Below are 24,720 nucleotides of genomic sequence, written 5' to 3' on the forward strand. Positions count from 1 at the left end.
ACAGTCTGTTAAATTAGAAAGAGTCGCCCATTTTAGGGCTTAATAAAACGATGCTTTAAAATGCGGAAATTCCGATCAGTTCCGAAGATATTTAACAAAAACCGAAACTAACTTTTTTAAGCTCACCATTTTACAAAATTTTCGCTGCGACGTTTCGTCATCAACTTCATATTTTTATATGGACCGGAAAAGAGTACATAATGTATTGAGTAGCATTTTTTATTATACAATATTATGTATGGTACAATATGTCATTTAGAAGAACAAACTATTTTGACTTTTTGTCAACGCCTACTAAACCAAAAATGTTAAAAATTTAGTAACAAGCCATATTTCTGAGCTAAATAATAAATAATTTTTAACATTTTACTATAGTAGGCGTTGACAAAATATCAAAATAATTCATTGATGGTTCCTTTAAATGATATAGGTGATAAATAATCTTATTGTGCCATACATCGTTGTTGGTGGTTTTTCAAAGGCGCCAATTTGTACAGCTTAAAAAGTTCCCATGAGGAAGTGTTGTTTGTTTTTTGATATCTTTTCAAACAGGGCCGGCGGAAAATAAAACCGAATATGATTAACTTCGTTTTTTTTCGGAACTGATCGGAATTTACAAATTTTTAAAATATCAATTGATTTGCTTTCCTTCTTATATTGGACACACTGTATAATCAACATAAAGCTTAAACCTTCTTGTGTTGAAGGTGCAAGGCATTTTTATAGAATGGTGGAATTTTCTAGGTTTTTTCCAAAAAACGTATTGAAAATTATCGACCCAGTTATTGAGCGAAACGCTTTTTTTTGTCACCCAGAAAATATACTACTTGCACTACTTACGGATGAAGACCTAACGTACAAAGAACTTGGAATTAGGAGGGTTCTCAAAGCAAGAAACAACTACAAACCAGGAATCCGTCTGTTCACAGTACCTTCAATAAACTTTAAAGCAACACACTGTTCACAATTGATTTTCTGGGACAAGGTGAAATTATCAGAGCCACCTTTAACCAAAAATATGGAACTAGATTTAGGAAAGACAGTCAAGTTTGATTTTCCTCCTTTTCCTTGCCACACCCACGCGGTGGAACTGTGGTCCTGAAAATCGAGAAGGCTTCATCCAGGCTCGTATAAAATCAAGAAATATTCTACAGACATTTGAAACAAAAGCAGACTATTTCTTAAAGAAATAATTTCTGTGCTTTCACAATTACATTTGTATTACACTTTTGATTTCGCTTCTTGACTTAAATATCTAAGGACCTGTTGACTTATTTTTTTTTAAATTATTTTTATGGTACCTAGTTCTAAATGCCAAACTATGTTTATTTGGAAAAAAAAATATTAAAACCATATATACCGGGATATGTTATAATTTTTAAGGCCATTTAGGAACCTCAGGATATTTTTGGATGTGATTCAGATTTTTTACGCGCTTTTCAGAGATAACAAGGAACATTTTAAGTCCTATGACAGGCAGATTAGAAAAAAAGTGAAAAGTATTTTTTTGCTTTTCTCAAGGCCATTTAGGAACCTCAGGATATTTTTGGAAGTGACTCGGATTTTTTATGCGCTCTTCAAACGTAAAATTAATGAATTCCACCCTACTGTGTATATTACATTACCATAAGGAGGCAAAAGGGGGCCACCGCCTAGATACGATACTGAGTGTCCAACGTGGGAACCGCCGATTAGGCGGAATTTGTATACCTGCCTAGGAAACTAAATGGGTGGATATAGGACTAGTTTTATTGGTGGAAAAAGTTGTGCGTCCCAGAACAACCGAAGTATTTTATTTTGGCCTAAAATTAACATTTAATTTGCTATTATGGAAAGGGTTGTAAATGAATGCGGGGTTTTTTAATGTAGGTAAATATTTTGAAATTTAGATTTTATATTTATTTTCAATCAAGTGGTCTAGATGGCAGAGGCGCTATGATCCTTACTTGACCAATCATAGAGAAAAAGCTCCATTCTCCTAGAAAAAACTTGTTAAACATATCCATTATTTTTAACTAGCCGACGGCATTACATTACCTTAATTCAAAATGCCGAGTGCGAGTAGCCATTTTCATTCCTGATTTTGTAAGTAGATTAAACAAAATACATTGGTGTGTCTTTTATAATGTTATCCTTGACGGCTAATAACCCTTTGGAGCGTGCCAAGTTGTTCATATCAATGCTCTTATTTTCACAGTAAATTTTAGCACGTGCCGCTGCCAAATGGGCATAATAGGTTGGTGCTGGATAACTAACGGATCGCGTACAACGTGCGAATAGATGACATAAATGATACGTTAGCTCCTCCAGCTCGTCCTCTTGCATGTCATTGTCGTCCCATAGCTTTCGATATTTCGTGGGTCTTGCGACGCCCTGAATGCTTGCGTGCGAAACTAAATAAAAATCTAAGGCCGTCGGATGGGTAATTTCTGTATCGACGACTGTACCGGCAGGCACATTGCAATTTTTATCTTCGCTGTCCCCTGGGCTCGGAAAAAATCGCGTGTGGTGTCGCTTTTGAACTACCAAAAACGTAAGCTGGGGCTTATAGTTTCCGGAAGGATCCACCATCGCGCATCCTTGACGAACGGCCTGGACTTCGGAATTAACAACAATTTCAAATTGGCCTTCCGACACACCGTCACGGAAAAATATAATTCGCTTCGGTTTTATCTTGTTGGCCTTTTCGTAGAAGGTCACGTGTTCTTTTACGATATTCGCTAAATCGCTAATTATTTCTTGCGTCGATTGCTGTAATCGACAGGTGATGTTATATTTAAACGCATAAGAATCGTGAGACGCTGTGACAGCAGCTACGCTTGGTTCACTTCCCCTGCTGTCGGGACCAGGATGTGTCACATCCGCTCCCATGATCATGCAAGGTTCCATCAAACACCGAGGAGGTTCGAGAAGTGTGTGATTCAATCCATTTAATTTCGCGTTGACTTTCAGAAGAAGGTTTCGTACAGTTGACGATTGTGGGCTACAAAACATATGGTGTTGATTAGTTTTGAGAAACATTCCTTACCTGAAAACATTTTTCCTTTTCACGCATTGGGTCATAACGCCAACACTGATTTCTGCAGCTTGTTTAACATAACTGTAGATCTGTTTTTGGTCGGGTATTATAACTAGTATCAGTTGCTGATCGCTTAGCTCATTGAACTTAGCCTCTATCGTCTCTTTCTCTTTCGGACGTTGTATGCGTACCATCGCAATTTTTGGAGGCACAACCGTCATCCCTAAGAATCTTCCTTGATTTACCATCTGAAAAAATGAAATTGTAAGATGTGCAGTTTTCAATCAAAACAATTCTATAGCTTTCAAATAAAAAGAGTAGCGCTTTACAAATAAGAAGTATAGTGCAAGGTCACAATCATCAGCAGATGATGAAATGGTTGAGTAGCTCGGGCTGAAGACCCTGCAATGACATCAAGGAAACGGTACAAGATTCTATCGCTTTTCTAGAACTGTATAGTGACTTTCACTATCACAGCTTAGAAAAAGAATGAGAACGAAGAAATCTCTGGAACCCAGAGTTTTTTTTAATAGAATCCTGTCAAAAATGTCACTTCCCTCATCAATCTTTAGTTGAAAGTTACTAGCAGTTTATTATGATTTTAGATTCCAAATTGTAAGTAACTGTACCTATATCAAAAATTAGCAATTTACGTTTTAAATACTTTTTTGCAGAGCATTTTGTACTTTAGGTACTTACCTCTGCATCTAATCATTTTAAGTTTTTTTGATTTTTATTCTATATATAGTAATTTCATTAATTTTTTAAGCGTCATTAAAGGGACACTCTGCCTGCACAAAACATAACGTACAAATTTAAGTCATCTGGCACAATTCGAGTTGGTGAAATTTCAGGAAAGTTGTATAGCTAAGCAGTTAATAATGGATTGGAAAAAGTGTAAAACATACCATTTCGCTGAACTTCTCAGGTGCTGGCAGTTTTGTACGCTCTTCTTCATGGTATGCAATTGTGAGCACAGTCCAATTTTGTAGTTGATTAGATGTACAGAACTTGCCAGCTCCCCATTTGCCTTCTTGTACTTTTACGGAACTATTTTTATACCGAATAGAAGGCGGTTCTAAAATTCTTGCCGGAACTTCTGTGAAGTCTGCATTTACGGATATTGAAAATTCTGTAGCACAGGGGTCACTGTTGTAATTCGCTTGCCTCACCGCATCCATAATTTTTTGTTTTCTGATTATTGTAGACGTTGCAGCACTTTTTATCATTTTTGATGTTTGATTCGAAGTCATTTTCCGATTGGTAACCTACATATCTCATTATTATATAACCGTTTAAAGAAACACATACTTACTTGATTAGCTTCAATTGTACAAAATTCCATCGGTAACAGTATTTTTGGCTGCCGTTGTCTACTGCCAACCCACAAGCAAGGCAAGTGCGGATAAGTCAAACGGGCCTGTTTTACATTAGCAAAATAATCTGCTACAGTCATTTCTATGTTCTCTTCATTTCTAAACCATGCTTCGCTGGCCGGTCTGTCCAACTCATTGACTCTCACTATGCGCTTCGAGTTTGGTTGATTTGGAATCATATAGACAATCTTTAGCATTTTCATAAAGTTATTCACTACCTTATAATTCTGGCGAGTCAATGAATTTTCCCGTTTGTAGTAACTACCACACACTTGTTCAACTAAATCCACGACATTCATAGTTTTTGGAAACGCTTTGTGCGAAACATCTACATTCAAAAATGATTTCCAGCCGAGCACAGCCGATTGATAGACGCCATTGTATATTTCCATACCTTCCCCGAGATCAATTAGTCTATTTGGTTTTGTGAAAAATGATCGCCCAACTGGTATACAATTCAAAGCCGGAGCACTTCTCAATATAATGTCCAAGCATTGAATCGCTTCTTGGGGCGTCACCATGTGAATATTTGCAGGAGCAGTGGACTGCAATAAATACATTTTCGGTAAATAATGCTACATAACCGCATGAATTGCAGATGTATATTTATAGAATGGCACAATCAGTTTTATGTCCTTTCGTATAAATTACCTACTACAATTTTGGTAACAAATACCAAAATGTTTGTACTTTGTACACATAATGACAATAAACGCGTAAAGAATGCGAAAAACCACTAAGATAAAACTAAACAGACATTGTTGCATAAACAAAAGAGTTAAGGGCCAATTGTATACCTATACCGAGTTCAGTGGCGGTTCAGTTGAACTGGCTTTGGATACATTGTTATTTTGTTAGAAACGATTGTTGTTACCCTCACAACCAGCGGAACGGCCCTTCTAGTGAACCAAATTATTTTTTCTATTTTGGTGTCACAATGATGATTTTGTACAACTGTACAACTAACAGTTGTAAGAAGACAGTGATTATAGTTGTTTTTTTTTTGGTAACTCATCTCTTAAGTTGGCAGTTACTAGTTAGTACAAGTATGTAGGTACTTCGTTGGGTACTTCCATGTTTGAACTTCAAAATGTCAGTTTTACTACGCTGCCAACCTAAAACTTAACGGCATCAAAAGTGTTCCCAACATAAAACATGTTAGTTCTAATGTTCCCTATAGTTTCTGATAATGATTTTTTTAATTAAATTAAAGCACCGAAATAGAAAAAATAGTATGAAAAACGCGTGTTACAATGCCTTATTGTAATACTTCTATCTTGCGGACACGCGTCGCCACTTGTGCCACAAGATAGTCGTATTACAATATAGGTCGCATTGTAACACTTGTCTTTCAATATACTATTTGACAAGCGAATGTTGTCAAACACACCTATTTATTTTTTATACCGACAACATATTGTGCATGTGGTATAAAACACATCATTCTATATCTCTGAATTGTACATTAAATATGCAAATCCGAGTGCAAACCTATTCTGGAATACTACTGCCAACTTCACACGTGTTTAAAAAATCGTTTAAACTAAACGCAACACACAAAATGGAGAAAGCGAGGAGAAAAGGAAGCTTCAAAGGAAACTCGACATAAATAAAATAAAATATAAAAAGGTTTACCTCAAAATAATCGACTAAACGTTGCAGATCCACTTCTGCTGCAAACTTCACTTTAACTTTATACGTTTTCGATTTCTCATTAACATTAATTGTTACGTCTCCCATTATTTCATGTCCGAAAGGTAAAAGAGACGAGCTGTACAAATTCCTAACCCCATCGAACGCCGGATAACGCTTTGGATAGTTGTCCATGCGAAATTGCTCCATAACTGCCCTCATCGACTTCTTGGGTTTGTCCGGCTCAATTGCAACATCGTAGTGAATTGCAGGCTTGAAATCTTTCAAAATTAGAGCCAAGTGATTGGTTTCTATGGTAATCGCTCGTCCTTTCGTACCTCCAGATTTCAACTGTTTTCTCAGCGGTACGACAAAATCTGTAAGTGAAACCTCTTGATGCGCTTTTGTCTGCTCAGGTTTTTGCTGCTTCCCAGCATAGCCCGCTTGTGGTTGTCGTCTTGAACCATCACTTCGACCGGACTGTGACGGTTTTTTATCTCTACTTCCGCCTCCTTGTGTCCCAGCTGCGGCTGCAGGTTGTGGTTGCCTTTCTGAAACGGAAGCAATACCTCGACCGGAATGTGACGATGGCTGGGGTCTCTGTTTGCCTGCTGGTGGTTGCTGTTGAGATAAAGAGCCAGTTTGCTGCTGCGCCTGGTTATCTTTCTTTTCCCTCTGGCCTGCTTTGGAAACTAAGGAAAATTATAAGTATAAATACAGCTTTCCAAATCAGTGCTTTTGTTTGTACACACAATACAAGTAAATCGTGTAAGTGAAATCTGTCTAGGGCTATTAAAAAAACACGAAAAATTTTCTCAATTTTGACGTTCAATTTTGGACATAAAAATTGTTATTTCCTGCAAAAATATGTCGTTGAAGTTCATTGAGGTCTATTTGGCAACACCGCACCACGCAATTATACCTACCTACTGTAACCAGAAAGAAAACTGCAACTGTAAACGTCTAGTTTCTAAGGTGTGCCTGGCCAATACTTACATTTCTTATTATTCCCCATTGTCTTATGTCTTATGTCTTTCTTGCTTTTCGCAGTGTACTCGTCACAAGGTTACAAAAAATAGGTAGGTACAAAATAATCAAAAATTGAAACGCAAAATTACACAATAACCAATGTTAAACAAAATGGTGCAATACGGTTGTAATTCACAAAAACAAATAAAGTGACTGATATCGCATATCCTGTGAATCACGCATTTATACTTGGGTATGACTCATTTTAATCAAGTGGTTTAATCATATAGGCACAGACCGCACAGATTACCTAATCTGTGATCAGTGGCGGATTTAAATTTTTTGCGCCCCTAGGTACACCGAAAGATATGCGCCCCTCCAAAAATAATCTTTAAATTGCAATAAATTGTAAGATGCTAATAAAAATCACATTATTGTTTTGTCTTGCTAGTGGCTGTTAGGTCGTCCGTTCACACCTGTGATCCTAATGCTAAAGGGTGCATATACACTACAATTATAACTTGAAATTTTGAAGACTAATATGAAAAGGAATACAGTATACCTACCTAAGATTAAATTTTCACACACGTCAAAACTTGCATTGTTTATTATCGTTCTTACAGTTACAGTTTGTTTAAACTATCTCCCAATTCCAATTTATTTCATAGTTTTAATTAAAAATTTTTGTCATTCGTAACTTGTTATAGGGGACTTATTTTAAAACTTAAAATGTTACCTACCGAGCAGCGCTTCACTTCTTATGAAAATGTGGAAACATGACTCGATCACTGGTTCAAGGCAAAAAATGAAGAATGTTTTGGCGAGAAATTCAAAACATAATTTTTATCTGTAATCATGTGGAATTCAATATCTCAAAAACGTCTGAACCGATTTTGATGAAATTCGCAAACTTCCTATTTTGGTTTCGGCCCGTTACCATCTTCAGGGGCTATTTAAAAGGTCACTAGCGGCTGGAAAAGTTTTTAAGCATACACTGGCTAATGTGGCATAAAAAGCTATCCCAAATGTACAATTAAGTACAGTTTTTTGTGGGCTCCTTAGTGTTTCAGAAAGTTTGGATTGAAAAGTTATGTATTTTATTTTAAGGTACGCGCTATAGCGAAAAGTGTTAAACACAAAAAAGATATCTTGATAAGTTGTACAAACAATTCTTATACACTCTAGCCTCGGGTTTAAAATAAAGACGCCAGAGGGCTCTAACTAAATGTTCTACTATGACTGTACTATAAGTAAGTACCTAGTCGGAAAGTCGAGTCAGGAGTTTACTCTTTGTCAGAAAGTCCCTCCGTTTCTCTGTTACTAATTTCAAATGTTATATAGGTAACCTTTCATTTTATCGTTGCAAATGATCCGCCTTAACATTGGTACGCTGACATGAATACTCCCTGATATCTGTGAATAAAGTGAATAGCTCCTTTGGTATTTCGATATAGTCGCGCAGAGAGGCAATTAATTTAGGTTAAGGTCATTAGGTAATCAATTAAGCCCGATTCACATTATCGGTCACATCATGATCAGCTCAAGATCCAGTCACGGTGTGGCCAATTATTGCAGCACAATATAAGTAATTGACGGCGCCGTGACCAGACCGTGACTTGACCGATAATGTGAATTGGGCTTTAATCCGCGGGCAATTGACCGGCGAATATTTTTTGTCAAGGAAATGACTTCCTAAAGCAACCATTTCTTTCAATCGTGTACTTATCCCATTATGAGAAAATGGACAAACTTCGAATGAACTGTAAAGCTTGGGAGGGTTTCATAGGATCATACCATCTCCTAATGTAATAATTTTATGGTGAAATTTCCTCAATAAGCGGACGTGTCAAAATTTTACAAACGCCAGTAGTATGAATTATTTATAGATTATTTTAAAATTTAATTTTTCTCTACATTTGCACACCAACCTTTCGAAAGTGATAGGTACAAATGTGCAAATAATAAAAATTATGTTTCCCAGGTACGAAGAACGGCACAAGAGATCAAGATGGTTACACTTTATTGTCACGAGAGGTACAAGACTTTCACTGAAGACTTTTTCTTGCCGATGCGCTTGTGCTGTGCGAATGTAATGTATCCCTAAACACCATTTGTCCCCATGTGCGAATATTGGGATTGTACTTGTCTTGATCCTTATCAAACGGATTCCATGCGGAAATGTCAGTACCTAAGAAATAAAGTAACAATTACTTTTTAGCATTTACTGACATGTACATTGACACTAAAAAACTAGGTAGCTAGGCACTACTTCTTTTTCGGATAATGAAGTTTCTCGCGAATAATCACCCCGCCTACTTTCGATACCCCATCTTGGTATTCCGTTAGCCCAGGTGTAATCCCGGTTAAGCCGCCCCCTGTGGAAACTTCATACAACAATGTGGAAACGCGCCTAAACTTACCGCAAGGTTTTCCTTCGCCGCCCCCTTCGGCGCCGCCTTTGATCTTGGATATTGTCGCGGGTCTGAAAGCGATCGGTTTCTGGCTGGGTCGACATGGATCTCCGGGTAGCTTGATCGGTTCTGGACAGGGCGCCAAACCTTCCATTCCAGCGGAGCGTAACAACTGGTCGTACGGCGCCGATGGATACTCCTCTGAAACATCGTGGAATTACAGTAGCCGAAACCGAAAAATTTCGACTTACGCATTTTACAGAAATCAACTTGGTAGGTTGTTCTTAATCTATCCTTATTTATTCTCGATATGAGGTCGTCCGGAGGCGCTGTCCGCAGCACTTCGTATATGTAAGGATACTTTTCTTGCAGTTTCTTTAAAAATACATTTGGCTGATTGAATCTTTGCGTGTCGACCTCCGGACTCCTCCCTACTCTCGCAGGATACAATTTTGGATCCAGTAAAGGTCCCATAGGGCCCTGTCGACTCCATGACTGCTCATTTAGTGCATTCGGACCAGATGGGTTCCGGTCAGCGGGCGAAGCAAGGCAGTGGCATGGGCACAAAGGTTGGTTTGGATCACGAACTTGTGGTTCATAAAGACGATCAGGTGCAGGTCTACGTTTTTGTTAGGTAAAATAACAATGACACTGTTGCTTACTTGTTTCCTAATATCCGAACGTATGGCCACAAATAGTCTTTGCGGTAAGTCGTGACAAATTGACCCATTACCATCTTGAAGAGTTTGAGTACAGAAATTTGGATTTACTTTTTGGGAAATGGAATTTTACATTTCTGATTTCAAAAACGTTTCAAATTGTCAAAGTCTTTGACTTTGTACGGTGTTGCTAGGATATTGTTCATATATCGTGTAGTAGCCCTTTTCGAACATCAAGGATAAGATCAAAACTGTAACGGCAACATCCAACGAATTATCAGCATTTGAATTAGCCCATAACATCGCAAAGCTTTACCTATGTTAAAGAACCAAGCCCAAAATAAAGCTTTTGGGATGGCTTAAAGATTCTATAAATAAATGGAAAAATAGAATGTTTGAGTTCTTTCAATTTTAATTTCAGATTGACCCCCCCCCCCCCCCCAAATTTTAGAGACATAGCAGAAGCATAATAAAATTGTAGTGGAACCCAATAGAGGGTTTTGGGATTTACTCCAGCGCGTCAGGTTAAAGTAAGGTGGGTTGACTCGTAGCCTACCGATAGAACTAGCCGTGACACTAATCCCCACTATTGCGTTGACGTCACAGCTGACGGCGGCCGTCATATCGACTTTTAATGTAAGTAATTCCAAGTAGTTTAATGTTGTACACTTAAATTAACTGTATTCGAACAGAAAAGTAAGAAAATGCCAAATACGTGCTGCGTCCCTGGTTGCAAAAGCAATTATAGTTCAAGAGACAAGGTTCCTTACGGTTTTTCGTTTTCCGAAAAATGAAGACAATCACAAAAAGTGGTTAAAATGTATTCACCGGGACAATTTTGAAATTACTAGTTACTCCAGGGTTTGTATAAAGCATTTCTCCGACATTTTCATTATTCGGGTAGACAAGATGACTAGATAAGACGATACAGTATTAACAGTTCCACGAGACCAGATAAAACTTGCCGAAGACACGTATCCCACCATTTTTGAAAATCAGCCATCATATATGAAAAGGATGTAAATGATGAGTAACGGGAAAATATAGACCTTTGCAACTACAAATGACCGAAAACCTGTAGGCTCTAGGTGGTCCAGGGGCCGAGATCTCGATGGAACAGACAGATAGGCAGACGACGGAATAACGAGCACATAAGCGTTACCTCAACTTCGTTGTGTTACGCTAAAAAAGGCAGATGTGTGTATTAGAATGTATAAATTTTATTTGTTTTCAGCTCGGTTTTCAGTGAGTATTTGTTGTTTATGTACGTATTTAATAAAATTTTTGCATAATAACACGTGTCTATAATTAGGAAACAACATATAACAATCCTGCGGCTCAAAATAAGTAATTACTAAATGTTTTCGCGTTAAATGAGTACGCACGCGAATCAAATTGCATTTAAACACATAGTATCGCGTTGCAGTGGCCCATCTCCAGTTGTGACGTCACTAAATCAATGTCACGGCTAGATCTATCGGTAGGCTACGGTTGACTACGTGTTGAAACGTGTGCACTTAAATAATCTGACGATTTGAGCGACTTTGTGATTTAGCGAATTTGAGATTTCTGTTATTTGTCGAGGGCGGTCACGTGATCTAAGAGCCGTGAAGGGAAATTCCTATTCCTAAATGTCCAAAAGGTGGTTTACGATTTGCGAGAATTCAGAAATTTCGTACATTTTACTTGTTAGGTTACAGATCACATTTCTGACAGTCCCTAACCTAGGAGAGATCTCCGAATCCCCCACGCAGTAAAACGGTCAATTTCACAAGTTACAGAAAGCACCCCACTCTTCAAGTTATTCATTAACTGATTACCCAAGTCAGGCACCTTAACAGATACCGAATGCAATTTTCCGATGCAGATCTAGTTGTCGTAAAGAATCCTTAATTAACGTCAATCATGGATTTTGTTGAAATTTTGACACGTTTATCTCAAAATTTTCTGTTGTACTCTGTAATCGTTTACATTTTAAATTTATGTGGAAATTACTTCAAAAATCGTGTTAAATTTCGTAACCATAAATAAATTCTTGTGCACACAGCGTTAAAATGGCAGATAAAGAAACGTTCTTCAGCATGACCCGGAAAGACTACAAATGGCCTTTCTCAAAACCACTGGCCGCAAAGTGAGTACCTTCCTGCTTACGCGGAAAAACCCATTTGTGGGCATCTTTCAGACCAACTCAACCGCCCGAAAAGACCAAAGGAAAAAATTTCTTCATCAAAGGACCAGTGGACGCCTATTGCCACTGCGATGGTCACCTTTACGATCCCTTAACGAATAGGTACCTGAAACTCGCCGAGAAGGAAGGACTCCTCCTCGACGAGCTTACTACTCTTCACAGTGACGTAGGTCAGCCCTCTCAACAATTTGCAACTTTTCAATTTAATTTTAGATGGCCAATTTGAATGGCGAAATTTTGGAACACGAGTGCGACAGTTACAATGAGAAAATGGAGACGACTTATCGAATCGATTTTGCGAAACGAGGTAAAAGTTTTGCATTTTAAAATTATTTTCGGCGGTAGGAATCACCGTGGCCGGTTTCTCTTAAAGGTGTCGCAAGTGCTTGTTAAATTTATATCTACTCATAAATACTAATTCGCACATTCCTAGGAAGTCTATTAATACAATAAATTTATAGATCACAGTCCTATCTTAGAATTCGAGGAAAGAATTAGTAACGCAAGTTTTCTCTGCTAGACTAGGAGGAGACCTTGTATACGTAATTGACTTTCACTGTTTTAATGAAGCAGAAATTAAGTCCTTAATTAGTTTACGGATGTTATAATCGGCTGTGATTTGGTCCATTGAGCTTGAGCTTTGTCCTAATATTTGTGTAATAGGTACCAGGTATTCTAACTATAACTTGAAAATTAATTTACGGGAAAAAAACTGCGTAGATGTCTTGCGGAGTTTCTAAAGTGTTGGTCGGAAATCTCCATTACAATACACATACGCTTTAACGTCGTCCCCCAGCGCGAATAACTTCCTCTAGAGGAACCAAGCTAGTAATTTTTTACAGAATGGAACCATGAACCTTATACGTGCTGGTATGCGATGAACCATCCAAAGATCCAAAGATTCTTCCACAATTCCCATTAACCTCCAGCAACATTTTAATCTTAATAAGAATGGAACAGACAGGTTGGGGTGGCTGGTGATTGTCTGATCAAGGTGCAATGGATTCGCATTCGTCTTTTGCACACGTCAAGGTGTTTGTGTTTTCCAAGCCTTTCAGGGCGATGGTTTTGTCGACTATATCTACTTTTAAGTCATACAGCCATTCTGTAGTTCTGGTCCTATCAAAACATTTTTGTAATCAAAGTAGTAGTGGAGAGTTCAAATAACGCAAATTGAAACCAAATTTTATGCCAAATTCCAAAAAAACAAACAGTTTTGGAACGTTCTAATAAGTAGATGTTAAAACTTTCTCGGCCTCTTTGATGTGGTTGGACCCTCATCGTGCTGTAACCCATTATCTTCTGGGTCATCTTGCATCTCCTCCATCAATTTGTTGCCGAGGTCCTCCTCTTCTCCCTACAATCGATGAGGGGCGGTGAATGCTTTTTGCTCAACAGGAGCGTGAGCTGGACTAATTGGCTACACGTTCAACTTTTTGGTACAGCTCCGCAGATGGACACCATAACTCCAAATAGGTGTTAGAACCTATTGGCATAGGGCCAGTATATTTTCAAAAAGTCTGTCCGGTAGTCATAGTACATTTTTCTGTACGTAAGGTCAAGCTCCGTTTTTTCTTCTTGGGCGCGTGTACCAGGTAAAGATTTCATCAAAGGGCCTTCCGATAAATTTGACAGCTTCTCAATTATCCGACGTCGATGTGGCCGGATTTTGCCTCATTGAGATAAATCCAACGTGTATGACACTCATGTTCGTTTTAATTTTTCTTCCTCGAAATAAAGTCGCGAATGGCTTTAAAGGTTCTTAGAAATCCTTGGAGACATTTGATAACATAGCCTTAAAGAATTTCAAATATTTTTAGACACTCATAAAAACCTTGAAAGGCTCTTCTAAAATGAGCTCTAAGAAAGACTGTTTCAAATCGATTCACACTCAAAGATTCTTGGAGACCTGCATAGATTCTTGGTGACATTTTGAAACTCTTACAGGTTTGACTATAAAAGATCTTAGAAGGCTCAGGTAATAAAATCCTCTTGAAATGTTTATATCATTTCGAAAACTTTTGATGGGGCGCATAAAAGCTCCAAAAGAGCCTTAAAAACTATTCAATGTTCGCTTTAAGACCAAAAATTCGTAAAAGCTAAATGCCTATTGAATTGTTTTAACAGGCTCTTGGAGACTGAAAAGTGAAAACCTTTAAAACTCTTAAAGGTGCTCAAAGATTAGTAAATATCTACAAGACTTCGTCTCTTAAGGGTTCATATTTTTTAACGCTCTTAAATCTCGTAAGTCCTCAAAAACTCACAACAAGTTATATAAATGGAGGGAACGGTTTGGAACAGCTGGCCAGTATAGGTGGGTCTTGGCTACAGTTTTAGATTCGTAAATGCCTTTTTAAAACCTACGTTCATAAAGGCATTTAAAGACCGTTAAGGGCTCATAAAAGCTTTTCATGGCATGTCTCTTAATATACTCTTAAAGCGCACACAAAGACTATGATCCAACTAAAAGTTCTAATACTATTGTAAGACCATTGGAACACCTTGGGATTATTGACGATCATCAATGGACACTAATTGAGACTATCAAAAGCCTGTAAAAATTTTAAGGAGGCCTTTGACGAATGATCCCTAACGCTGCTAAAGCGTTTAAAAGCAGCGTTTAAAATGCTCTTCCAGATTCGGTTGTTAAATACACTAAAACATGTCTAAAAGCTCTTAAAGATTCTTAATGTCCCTTTATTAGAGGTTCAAATTGCAACTAAGGAACTGTGGAACTACTGAAAGTTCTTGAAGAGAGAACATTTGATGACTGATGGTGGACCTTAAATATTATTGATGGCCTAAATCATCTTAAAAGTTGTTAAGGATTTAACATCAGCATTAAAGGTTGTTAAGAGCTTTAAAAACCAATGAAGATTTTTAAGTGCACACTCTTACACTATTAACCTCAGAAAACTCTGAAAAACTCTTGTTGACTCTTGACAACTCTAGGTTGACCTTGCCCATCCCGACGTCGTTATCAAGTGATGATTTGCCTTCACAGACGCCCCTTGATTTTTAACCGTATTGGTCATGCCTCTAGAAAAGATTGTGCTTTCCGATTTTTACTGGGTCTACGTTTTTGAAAATTCAATCGGTTCATCTTCGACAGTGTTAGGTATATTCTTTAGTGGGCTATGGTTTAATTCGACTACATTTTGATTGCATATTTTCTTTAGTTCCTTGTTTTCTTCCTGCAGAGGTGAGACTTTAGATGTTAGGTCGAAACATGAAGCTTCCAATTCCCTAAATTGTGTCAGCACGCATCTATAATTGTCTCCTGTTTGATGTTCCAGACCTTCTGGTGCTTCGCCCACAATCCATGTGACCTAGGTACCTCCGAAAAATTTTCGTTGGGTTGGTTACTATCTGAAGTGAATCTTGTAAATTGCTTGTGGGCGTATACCGCCTCCGCGTTTGCAGGTTTTAAATTAAGGGTTTCACCTCCCAAGCGCATATGGACTAGTTTTCCGCCCATTTTCAGATTTTCTTCGCTATCACTTGTCGTGACATTACCCGGATCCCACCACTTGGGTTGGGTTAGGGATGAACTTTCCTGGTTGTTGCTCTTATTCTTCAGCTAGTATATAACCAGGTTTTGGAAACTAAAAAAAAATATCTTTCAGGCATGACACCAGCAGAATACGTAAAACTGATGCCTGCGGTGGACTCACCCGCGGGAGTTCCAGTAAAAAATCCCACGATTGGTGTCGGAAAAGGTTATCGCGACCCAACGAGATTCAGATATTCGCCCTTTCCACGTCCTACGATTGACTCGTGCCCGCCACTGACATTTGGAACCAGTAAGTGTTGTTTTTAACACAGTTTTAACTGTGTTGAATGACGTATTTTAGCTCCCACAACGGTGGCGACTTGGTTTGGTGTAGAGGGGGCAAGAACCGAGTATCAGGATGCCATAAGTAAAACCGGTCTGGGGATAATGAAGAATCGCCAACAGTATAAAGAACCGCTGCCATCCAGCCGACGTCGATATGCTGAAACCAATCTGTAGTTCGATTTTAATAAAGATCCTTGGCCAGCAACACCCATTTTTGTAAATTGATTTAAGAATGCCCTGATTTATTCGTTCATTTTCAAAATTTGAAGTAGTACACCATTCGTTTGGCTTAAAAGAAAAATTCAAGTTATGGCTCAAGCATTTACAACCACCTACCAAAAATATTACCGACAACACCCAATTGAAAGGCGAAAGTCGTAAGTGTTTGAAAAATTCTTTTGACAGTTTATTGACATTTACACCTTTAAGGCTACGCCCCGTGGACAGGTTTGCTTCGGAATTACCAGAAGGGGGTAACTGGATTGTTCATAAGAAAGTTGGAGAGGATGATGAGGTACGTCTGGTCTTTTGTTGATGCACTCATTCAGTAATTCTAGGGAGGAGTTGGGCTTAAAGCCGCCTTGGCGGCCATACATAAAATGAACAGAGGAAGATTATGGACCACGTACCAAATGGATTACTGTGGAGACAGTATGTGATCACAAAAATGTAAAATGCATTATATCGTACTGTTTGCAGTGATCGCCAAAGAGGGAGAGGATGAGGAGCAAAAACCGACTGGTAATGCGATCTTAATCCATGGTAATAAAATTTACGGTCCAAAAACCCAACAAATTCCTCCACCACTTACTAGTGCAAGGCGTAGTAAGTATCAGCTGCAATTGATCAAGCAACAATCGCTCGAATTCGTTTTCAATTAACGAAAAATATCGAAATCGTAAAATTATTATTATATTGGCATGTGGTGAAAATTTATATTTCAGAAAAAGTAAACCGACCAAAAGTGAATGAGATGCCAACTTTAATGGCGTCGTTCGAAATTAAAATTTACTCGAAATTAATTCGCCACTATATCACTCGTTGAGAGAATAAATTACGGGAATAAATCTAATGTAGCGTCATATTTTCTCATTTCAATTATATATAATAAGGGTAATGATTTATAAACACGGTTGTAAATGATTGTGGCGGCTGTACAAAGAGAATTAAACACAAAATTACCGGCAATCAGGTTAATTGGAACCTTTCTGAGTAAAATGTTGCCGGTCACTTTACTCTTAGTAAGCAGAGTGTGAATTTTGGAAGGAGTTTACACAGTTTTTAGTAGAACTATTTTTAATGGAAAGCAGATGTGGTTATGTAAAAAAATATTTAGACATCAAAGGTTTGAAATTCGCGCACTTATTTCGAGATGAGTAAACTGTAGGTACTTCAAACGATGATGTGTGGTTGATGCATTTGCATACTCAACCCCTTTTTTCTTTCAGTATACGGTTACATTCGTCCATCCAGAATGTACTATCCGATCACGACGTATGAGGTCACGCACGGAAAAGTTGGATACGATGTCTTACTAGCTAACCATCAAGCTACTCAAAAAAGGCAAATGTAACATATTTAAAAAATATCCATTTGTATAAAAACTGGTTGTAAATACACATAAAAATCTTCTTTTCGTTCGTACGTCATTCATATGGTGCTGGATTTGTAATGACCACGCACTAGGTTGGTTGTTATAGATTTCGGACACTGTATTGGCGATGGTTATATACAAAATCCTTGAGGCGAGCCAAATATCGCGCCCTCGCTCAATATTCCGGTAACTATGCCGCTAAAGGCTCTTACCATATTCAAGAACTTGGTGGGAGAACCAAATCTTTACTTCCACGAACCCATATAAAAAGGATCATTTTAACGAGACAATTTACACGGATGCTAGTATATCAGGCTGTCTGGGGTGCCATATTTAAGGGAAAACAAGGAAACGGTTGGTGGACGGCGAAAGAGACGACGCTAGTGAGACATTACTTGAGCCTGACAGCACCCCTTCGCTCTTCCGGTGATGAAAGTCTGTTCTTTACTCATAAAAAACCGCACGGTCAAAAAGACTGGAGGGGATGTTTCCATATTCTCTGCATACTCAACTCGTGGAGTCATATATCTATTTTGTTCTTGGTTTTGCGGCTTTAAACTAAACAACTAACATATACAGGGTGGTGACTTGCGCAACGCATCATAGGAATATCAATGTAAAATTCATAACATGCGATTATTGGCTCCCCAAATTATTTTAGAGCAAAAATGTATTAAGGTTTTTTGTAGAAACAAATTTTTTACGTCAATAAACCGTATTAGTTTTCAATTTTTTGCATAATAAAGACGGAAAATTGGAAAAATAAAATCCCCATCTTATCAATAATCTGTGATGCCATGGAATTTTCTAAAACAAAAAGATATCCAATTATCAATTAGCAGCCGTTCGAAATGGATTTTATGATCGACTTGGTTACTGTCTTGCATTTAATGGGGACTTATTCGAACATTTATTGTAAATTGTTGTATTAGGAAACCGTTTTTAGTAATTTGGTTTTTCTTTATGTTGAATTCGCTGTTCTAAATTAATATAATACTTTTTGATAGAATTTGATTTGTTTTATAGCAGACATTCCATGGCATGACGGATATTGGCGTAGCTTTTCTATTATAAAATTCCATGGCATCACAGATTATTGAAAAGATGGGGGTTTTATTTTTCCAATTTTCCGTCTTTATTATGCAAAAAATTAAAACTAATACGGTTTATTGACGTAAAAAATTTTTTCTACAAAAAACCTTAATACATTTTTGCTCTAAAATAATTTGGGGAGCCAATAATCGCATGTTATGAATTTTACATTGAAATCCCTATGATGCGTTACGCAAGTCACCACCCTGTATACAGTTATAGGTATAGTCGGACTGATGTCTCACATGGTTACCATCGAACTTCACAGGTAAGTTTGTTTGATCTTTAATTATTCTGTGCAAATAATCTAAATTGAATTAGGAATGATTCAAATAATAATCGATGTAGTACATCCACTCTGGTCTCCAATTTGGAACACAAAGGAGCACCGAATCCACCCCATTAAAAAGTGTCAATTCTATATAGTCCAGTCAAATTAGCACAATTTTGGACAAATAAAAACATTAATTCGTAAAGATCTGAATTTTGGTATACACATTTGTTGGGACTTTCTAATGAACATACTAAAAGTCCCTGTCAAAATCTGTTGCGCTCGAGACGCCATCTTGGAAAAACGGTACACTTTTCCAGTTTTTTGCCCATATCTCGGCAAGTATTACTGACACGAAGAAATAGTTTACATGAAAAATATAGTTTACTAAATTCCCTATAAAAAAGAGTATTTACATTTTTTTTATATCTCCAGTACTTTACCTGTAATCTCAACGTTGAATACGTCAGAACGCGTTTAGGCCCAGTATCGTAGTTATAGAAGGAGGCCGTCTTTTTTATGACTACACCGATAGCTGTAAGTTGTAACAAAGCCAAAAAATGAACAGAATCGTCGTGCGATAAAGCATTCTAGCAATGACATAATGTTTGATGATACATCATGTTTTTTTCAAAAAGGTAAGCGAAAATGTGTAAAAGTGTTGGAGCAACGAAATGATTTCTGAAGCTGAAGAATGCCCTTATCTGCATAAGTATAAGGTGCCTGCTAGTGAGAGATATTAAAACCGACATCGTTATCAGACCTTCAGAATTACCTTGACCCTGTTCGGACTGCACTGAAGGCTCCCAGTCCACACTCAGTGCTCACATTGAAGATGAAAGTTCTATTGAGTTGAGAGAGAGTTTTATGAGAAACCTTTAAACGTGTCTCATACCAAGCTTGAGTGCGACGACTTCCCATATATAAGAAATACTGGTAGAATTTTCAATGAATTTAATGATTTGTAATAAGTTGTAAAAAAATATCTGCGTGACTGTTTCGAGAGCTCAGGATACTTGATTCCCTATTCGATGTCGGATTATAGCTAAAGTATTGGACATACAAAAAAATGTTAATATGCTTTTTTATGGGCAATTTAATAAACTATATTTTTTATCTGAACTATTTTTCCGTATCAATAATATTGCCGATATATAGGCAAGAAACTGAAGAAGTGCTCCTTTTTTCCAGGATGGCGCCTCGAGCGCAACAGATTTTGACGGGGACTTTTAGTATGTCCAATAGGGAACACTAATGAACATGTGTACCAAAATTCAGATCTTTACCGATTAATGTTTTTATTTTTTCTTATTTGACTGGACTAATAGGAATGTTTCAAACGTAATTATGTGACGCGAATTGTTACACCCAAAGTAACTCTGCCATTTATCAAGTCAAGCCAAAATAGAATCGACATTGATGCAATAGATAAACATTTTATAAAATGCTATGTACATAAGGCAAGGCGTAGCAGAATTTTATACACAATAACAATGTGCATCACAAATTACATAATAAGAAGCTTATTCCAAAATGTTAATCGTCACCCTCGTTTATCCATGTCTAGATCTATTTGTTTGAGTTCGCGATGTTTAGTCTTCCATTTTATTTTCAATTTATGGCAATAGTTTGCGCCTCAGTTTTTCGCAACTGTATTTTCGCTTCTGGCAGAACTTCAGTAATCATTATAGTGATGTAGTAACTACTAGGTAATACATTATAAACCGATTTACCATGGAAGCTAAACCTAAATGTATGGGCTAAGTATATCTAACCGGCGTCGAAACGTCATTTCTAAATTTATTCTACTTATATTTGCACATCATACGCTGTTGACGTCAGTAGAGAATAGATCCAATTCCTGTCAATGCCCTTTTGCTTTATACAGGTTTATTGTTTGTAGTTTCTGGTGCGTGTCTTAAAATATTTTTACACCTTTCCGGGTAACGCCAAATATATGAAGTGTAAATAGACGAGGATTATACGGTAGATTGAAAGGAAAAAAGATCATTATCTGTCTTTCCAATTGCGTGGGTTCAAACGATTGCAATAAAATTACCTAAATATTTGCATTTACTAAAAGATATTTTGCTCGTACTTGGAACCATTTTAGATGTCATTCCCAAACGTAAAATACACCTTTTGTTTTGTATTGACAAGGTTTTTTGGCTTTGCTGTGGTATGCAATGTGACTTAGACCCAACAACAATGCCCGAGACAAAATGGTGGCGTATCCAAATTGGTTATTACGAGCCGTCGCCGTTTTCCGAGTGAGTAAATTCTATAATAGTCACCTCGGGATTAAACACGTTGGTGGACATCAAACGCTAGAGAAATTTATTATGTATATTTACTGCACTATTACTAATCCAGATGAAATTTCAGAATATTGGCGCCATTACGATCGCGTTTGAAGGGAGAGATGGGGCGATTTACTGACTCATCCCGAGAGATGGCATAATTTCGACCAAATTAAAAATGTCGAGAATCTTATCTGATCAGACGTTTCGAAATCTGGCGATCGTACAAAAATGTACGGAAGCGATTCTATCTCAAAAGGAAGAGATGATTAAAATTTTACAAGTGTGGCGTTCGTAAAACCGCACCCACTGCCAAAAGGTCAAAACACCACGCGTAAAAAAGATCAAACAAATTCGGAATGGGCTATTATATATTTTGCCATATCCATCAACAAAAGAGATTAATCACACCCATAACCGATTTACTACTCAGAAAAAAAATGAATATTTTTTTGAACACAGGTATCGTTGTTGTAATGCTTTGAAAAGATAGCATGCCTTATAGTTTTACCAATTCCCACCTGTCGGTATTCTGTATAATATGATTTTCGTGAGTTTGCGCCCAGATTGGAGCATTGTTTTTAGTTAACGGAAACCAAATGTCTCAATGCGGTTATTTTGAGTTTATTAATCGATGGTCCCCTTGAACTCCCGAGAATTCCGACGATACCGATAAAACAATCGGACTAAAACTGTAGAAGATAGAAAAAATCTGAAAAATTACCACGTTCTTCTACAGGACTTAATTCCTTGCAAAACTGTGAATTTCCGAATTTAGTTTCCAGTTCTTGGGTAACTTTTTTATTTATCGGATTTACCCCAACTCTTTTTCACGAAGAAATTAAAAAGAAAACAATTTAATGGTTCACGTTGGTCCCAAAATGGATTCGTTAAATCGGCCGCTTGTAACATGCCCTAAAGCGAAACAACAGATTTTGAACCCTTTTGGATAAGCACCCTTTACGGTCGTTTGGAAAACAAATGACCTTCTTTTCGTTGCCGTAACGTGTAAGTGTCCACGATTTTAACTACGAGTACAAATATAACAGCCTGATTAACACTGAAAATATTACTACTATAGGTAGTCACAAAATTAATAGAGAGACTTCATTTTTATTTTTGCCCATGCCATTTCAATTGAGTTCAGTTCACAATGGTATGGTCAGTGCGGATTTACATATAGGCACACTAAGCACGGGCCTAGGGGCGGCTGTTTTAGAGGGCGGCATTTTTTTTACTATATTTATTTTAGGTAATATTTTAAGTTTTGGTCCCCTAACAAGTTACAAATGATAAAAATTTTTAATTAAAATTATGAAATAAGTAGGAATTGGTAGATAGTTTAAAAAAAACTGTAACTGAAAGAACGATAATCGACAATTCAAATTTTGACTTGTGTGAAAACCACAGGGTGAAAACTTAATCGTAGGCATGCCTACTGTATTTCTTTTCATATTAGTTTTAAAAATTTCAAGTTATAATGTGATTTTTATTAGAGTCTTAAAATTTATTGCAATTTAAAGATTATTTTTGTAGGGGCGCATATCTTTCGGTGCGCTTAGGCGCGCAAAGATTTAAATCCGCCACTGGGAATGGTGGTAATCTCAAGCCATTTCGTCAGTTACATAAGTGTCGAATTTATCTCTGTGCAGCTGAATGAGGTGAAGACGTTCTGAACGAACCATATCTGCATCAAAATTAATTTGGGTCGATTGTATTCCTGCATATCATATTTTCGAGAACATTACGTGAATTTTGAGAAATTTTATTTAGTAATATAGAGAACCACTCTTCAAACGCAACTGCATTCATCTCTTCATGGTAATTGAAGGGTTTCCTTCCTTCAAAAAGTAGAAGTCCATCATCTACGTAGCCGTTTTCAGAGCCTACATGTAAAATAATTATACGGTTTCCCTTGCCGGGGGGATTTTTGTGTCCAGTTTACACGGAGAAAAATGGATTGTTAAAATCATATAGTAAAAATTATATTGTAATCAGTACGAGAAGCTATTATTAAATCAAACAAACCTTGACACACGCTGTACAATGTGAATATGTCTAATCAAAATTATTCTCACTATAATAATAATGATATTATATTAAATATGATCTTAGATATTTAAATATATCCAAGAGCAAATAGATAATAAACATTAAAATATAGTTTATTAACGAAATGGGTTTATTATTTGTGTATAATACAGTTTAGTATATAACGCTTTCTTAAATGAAAACTTTGCGGTTGAAAGATTGTTAGTTTAACAACCCATCTAATAATTTTTAACATATGATGTACCTAATTGTAATGATGCTGAATCTGCAAGATAAGCATAAGCTTATTTTGAGAACAACCGTTGCAAAGGTTGCATTAACTTATTAAAAGCTCTGTATTGTATATTGTATGCGGTTTTTGTTCAGTCGACAGTCAGTTCAGTGCGTATGTGTATGTGGCTCGCAATTTTAGTGAAGTTTATAGATGAATTCTATACCACTTATAATCATGAGTGATGTTCTAGAGATTTTGAGGGTTGGGCCAATACAATATGGCAGTATAAGTACAACAAAACTGTATTATATTGATTATTATACGTTATTGTTGCAAATATATCATGATTTTTGAACTTATAATTTTATATATTCGAAACCAATATGTGTGTATCCTGATTTTTGGTAAAAAAGGAAGGTTATACTGCCTTTTTTTGAGCCTCGAAAAAAAATTGTCTCAGATCGACTCGGAAAAAAAATTTTCTTATAGAATGTGGCCTGTAGAATCCATAATTTCAAACAGTTCCAAGATTGGGCTACTAGTTCAAAAGTTACAGCCCTTTGAATTTTCTTTCGAAATTGGTTTCTAGTCTATAACTTTTGATTGAGAAGTCTGATCGAAAAAGTACGAATTGTTTTGGATTCTACGCACCAAAATTAATAAGAAAAGTGTTTTCCCGAGAAATTTTGGTGCAGTCGATTTTTGGTAAAAAAGGAAGGTTATACACTGCCTTTTTTTGAGCCCGAAAAAAAAATTGTCTCAGATCGACCCGGAAAAAAAATTTTCTTATAGAATGTGGCCTGTAGAATCCATAATTTCAAACAGTTCCAAGATTGGGCTACTAGTTCAAAAGTTACAGCCCTTTGAATTTTTTTTCGAAATTGGTTTCTAGTCTATAACTTTTGATTGAGAAGTCTGATCGAAAAAGTACGAATTGTTTTGGATTCTACGCACCCAAATTAATAAGAAAAAGTGTTTTCTCCAGAAATTTTGGTGTAGTCGATTTTTGGCGTTAAAAAAAAAAAGAAGGTTTATCATTGCCTTTTTTTGAGCCCCGAAGAAAAATTGTCTCAGATCGACCCGGAAAAAAATTTTTCTTATAGAA

General features: G+C 37.0%; 3 protein-coding genes across 4 annotated transcripts; 1 reads left to right on the plus strand and 2 right to left on the minus strand.

The window, feature by feature from the left end:
* Nucleotides 1–1,771: 1,771 nt before the first annotated feature.
* Nucleotides 1,772–7,200, minus strand: LOC116178005 (protein argonaute-2-like). The gene is made up of 7 exons (XM_031497234.1): nt 7,024–7,200; nt 6,031–6,719; nt 4,335–4,940; nt 3,928–4,287; nt 3,029–3,267; nt 2,038–2,983; nt 1,772–1,978 (listed from the first exon to the last, which is right to left on the minus strand). Exons 1-6 carry the CDS (start codon nt 7,040–7,042, stop codon nt 2,095–2,097), a joined length of 2,802 nt encoding a protein of 933 aa, XP_031353094.1. The 5' UTR covers nt 7,043–7,200; the 3' UTR covers nt 1,772–1,978; nt 2,038–2,094.
* Nucleotides 7,201–8,999: 1,799 nt separating this feature from the next.
* On the minus strand, nt 9,000–10,265 carry LOC116178006. Of its 2 annotated transcripts, none has more exons than XM_031497235.1 (4): nt 10,070–10,265; nt 9,659–10,026; nt 9,417–9,608; nt 9,000–9,184 (listed from the first exon to the last, which is right to left on the minus strand). In XM_031497235.1, exons 1-4 carry the CDS (start codon nt 10,141–10,143, stop codon nt 9,042–9,044), a joined length of 777 nt encoding a protein of 258 aa, XP_031353095.1. In that variant the 5' UTR covers nt 10,144–10,265; the 3' UTR covers nt 9,000–9,041. The 2 variants fall into 2 exon arrangements, with proteins under 2 accessions (XP_031353095.1, XP_031353096.1); XM_031497236.1 differs by lacking the exon at nt 9,000–9,184 and adding an exon at nt 9,219–9,371.
* A 1,676-nt stretch (nt 10,266–11,941) lies between these two features.
* On the plus strand, nt 11,942–16,901 carry LOC116179078. The gene is made up of 8 exons (XM_031498784.1): nt 11,942–12,197; nt 12,249–12,420; nt 12,468–12,561; nt 15,881–16,057; nt 16,109–16,469; nt 16,522–16,606; nt 16,650–16,743; nt 16,792–16,901. The coding sequence occupies exons 1-5, from the start codon at nt 12,121–12,123 to the stop codon at nt 16,264–16,266; spliced, it is 678 nt and encodes a 225-aa protein (XP_031354644.1). The 5' UTR covers nt 11,942–12,120; the 3' UTR covers nt 16,267–16,469; nt 16,522–16,606; nt 16,650–16,743; nt 16,792–16,901.
* The last annotated feature ends 7,819 nt before the right edge of the window (nt 16,902–24,720 follow it).

The sequence above is a fragment of the Photinus pyralis genome, unplaced genomic scaffold (genome assembly GCF_008802855.1).
Source record: "Photinus pyralis isolate 1611_PpyrPB1 unplaced genomic scaffold, Ppyr1.3 Ppyr1.4_LG8, whole genome shotgun sequence".
Taxonomy (NCBI): Eukaryota; Metazoa; Arthropoda; class Insecta; order Coleoptera; family Lampyridae; genus Photinus; species Photinus pyralis.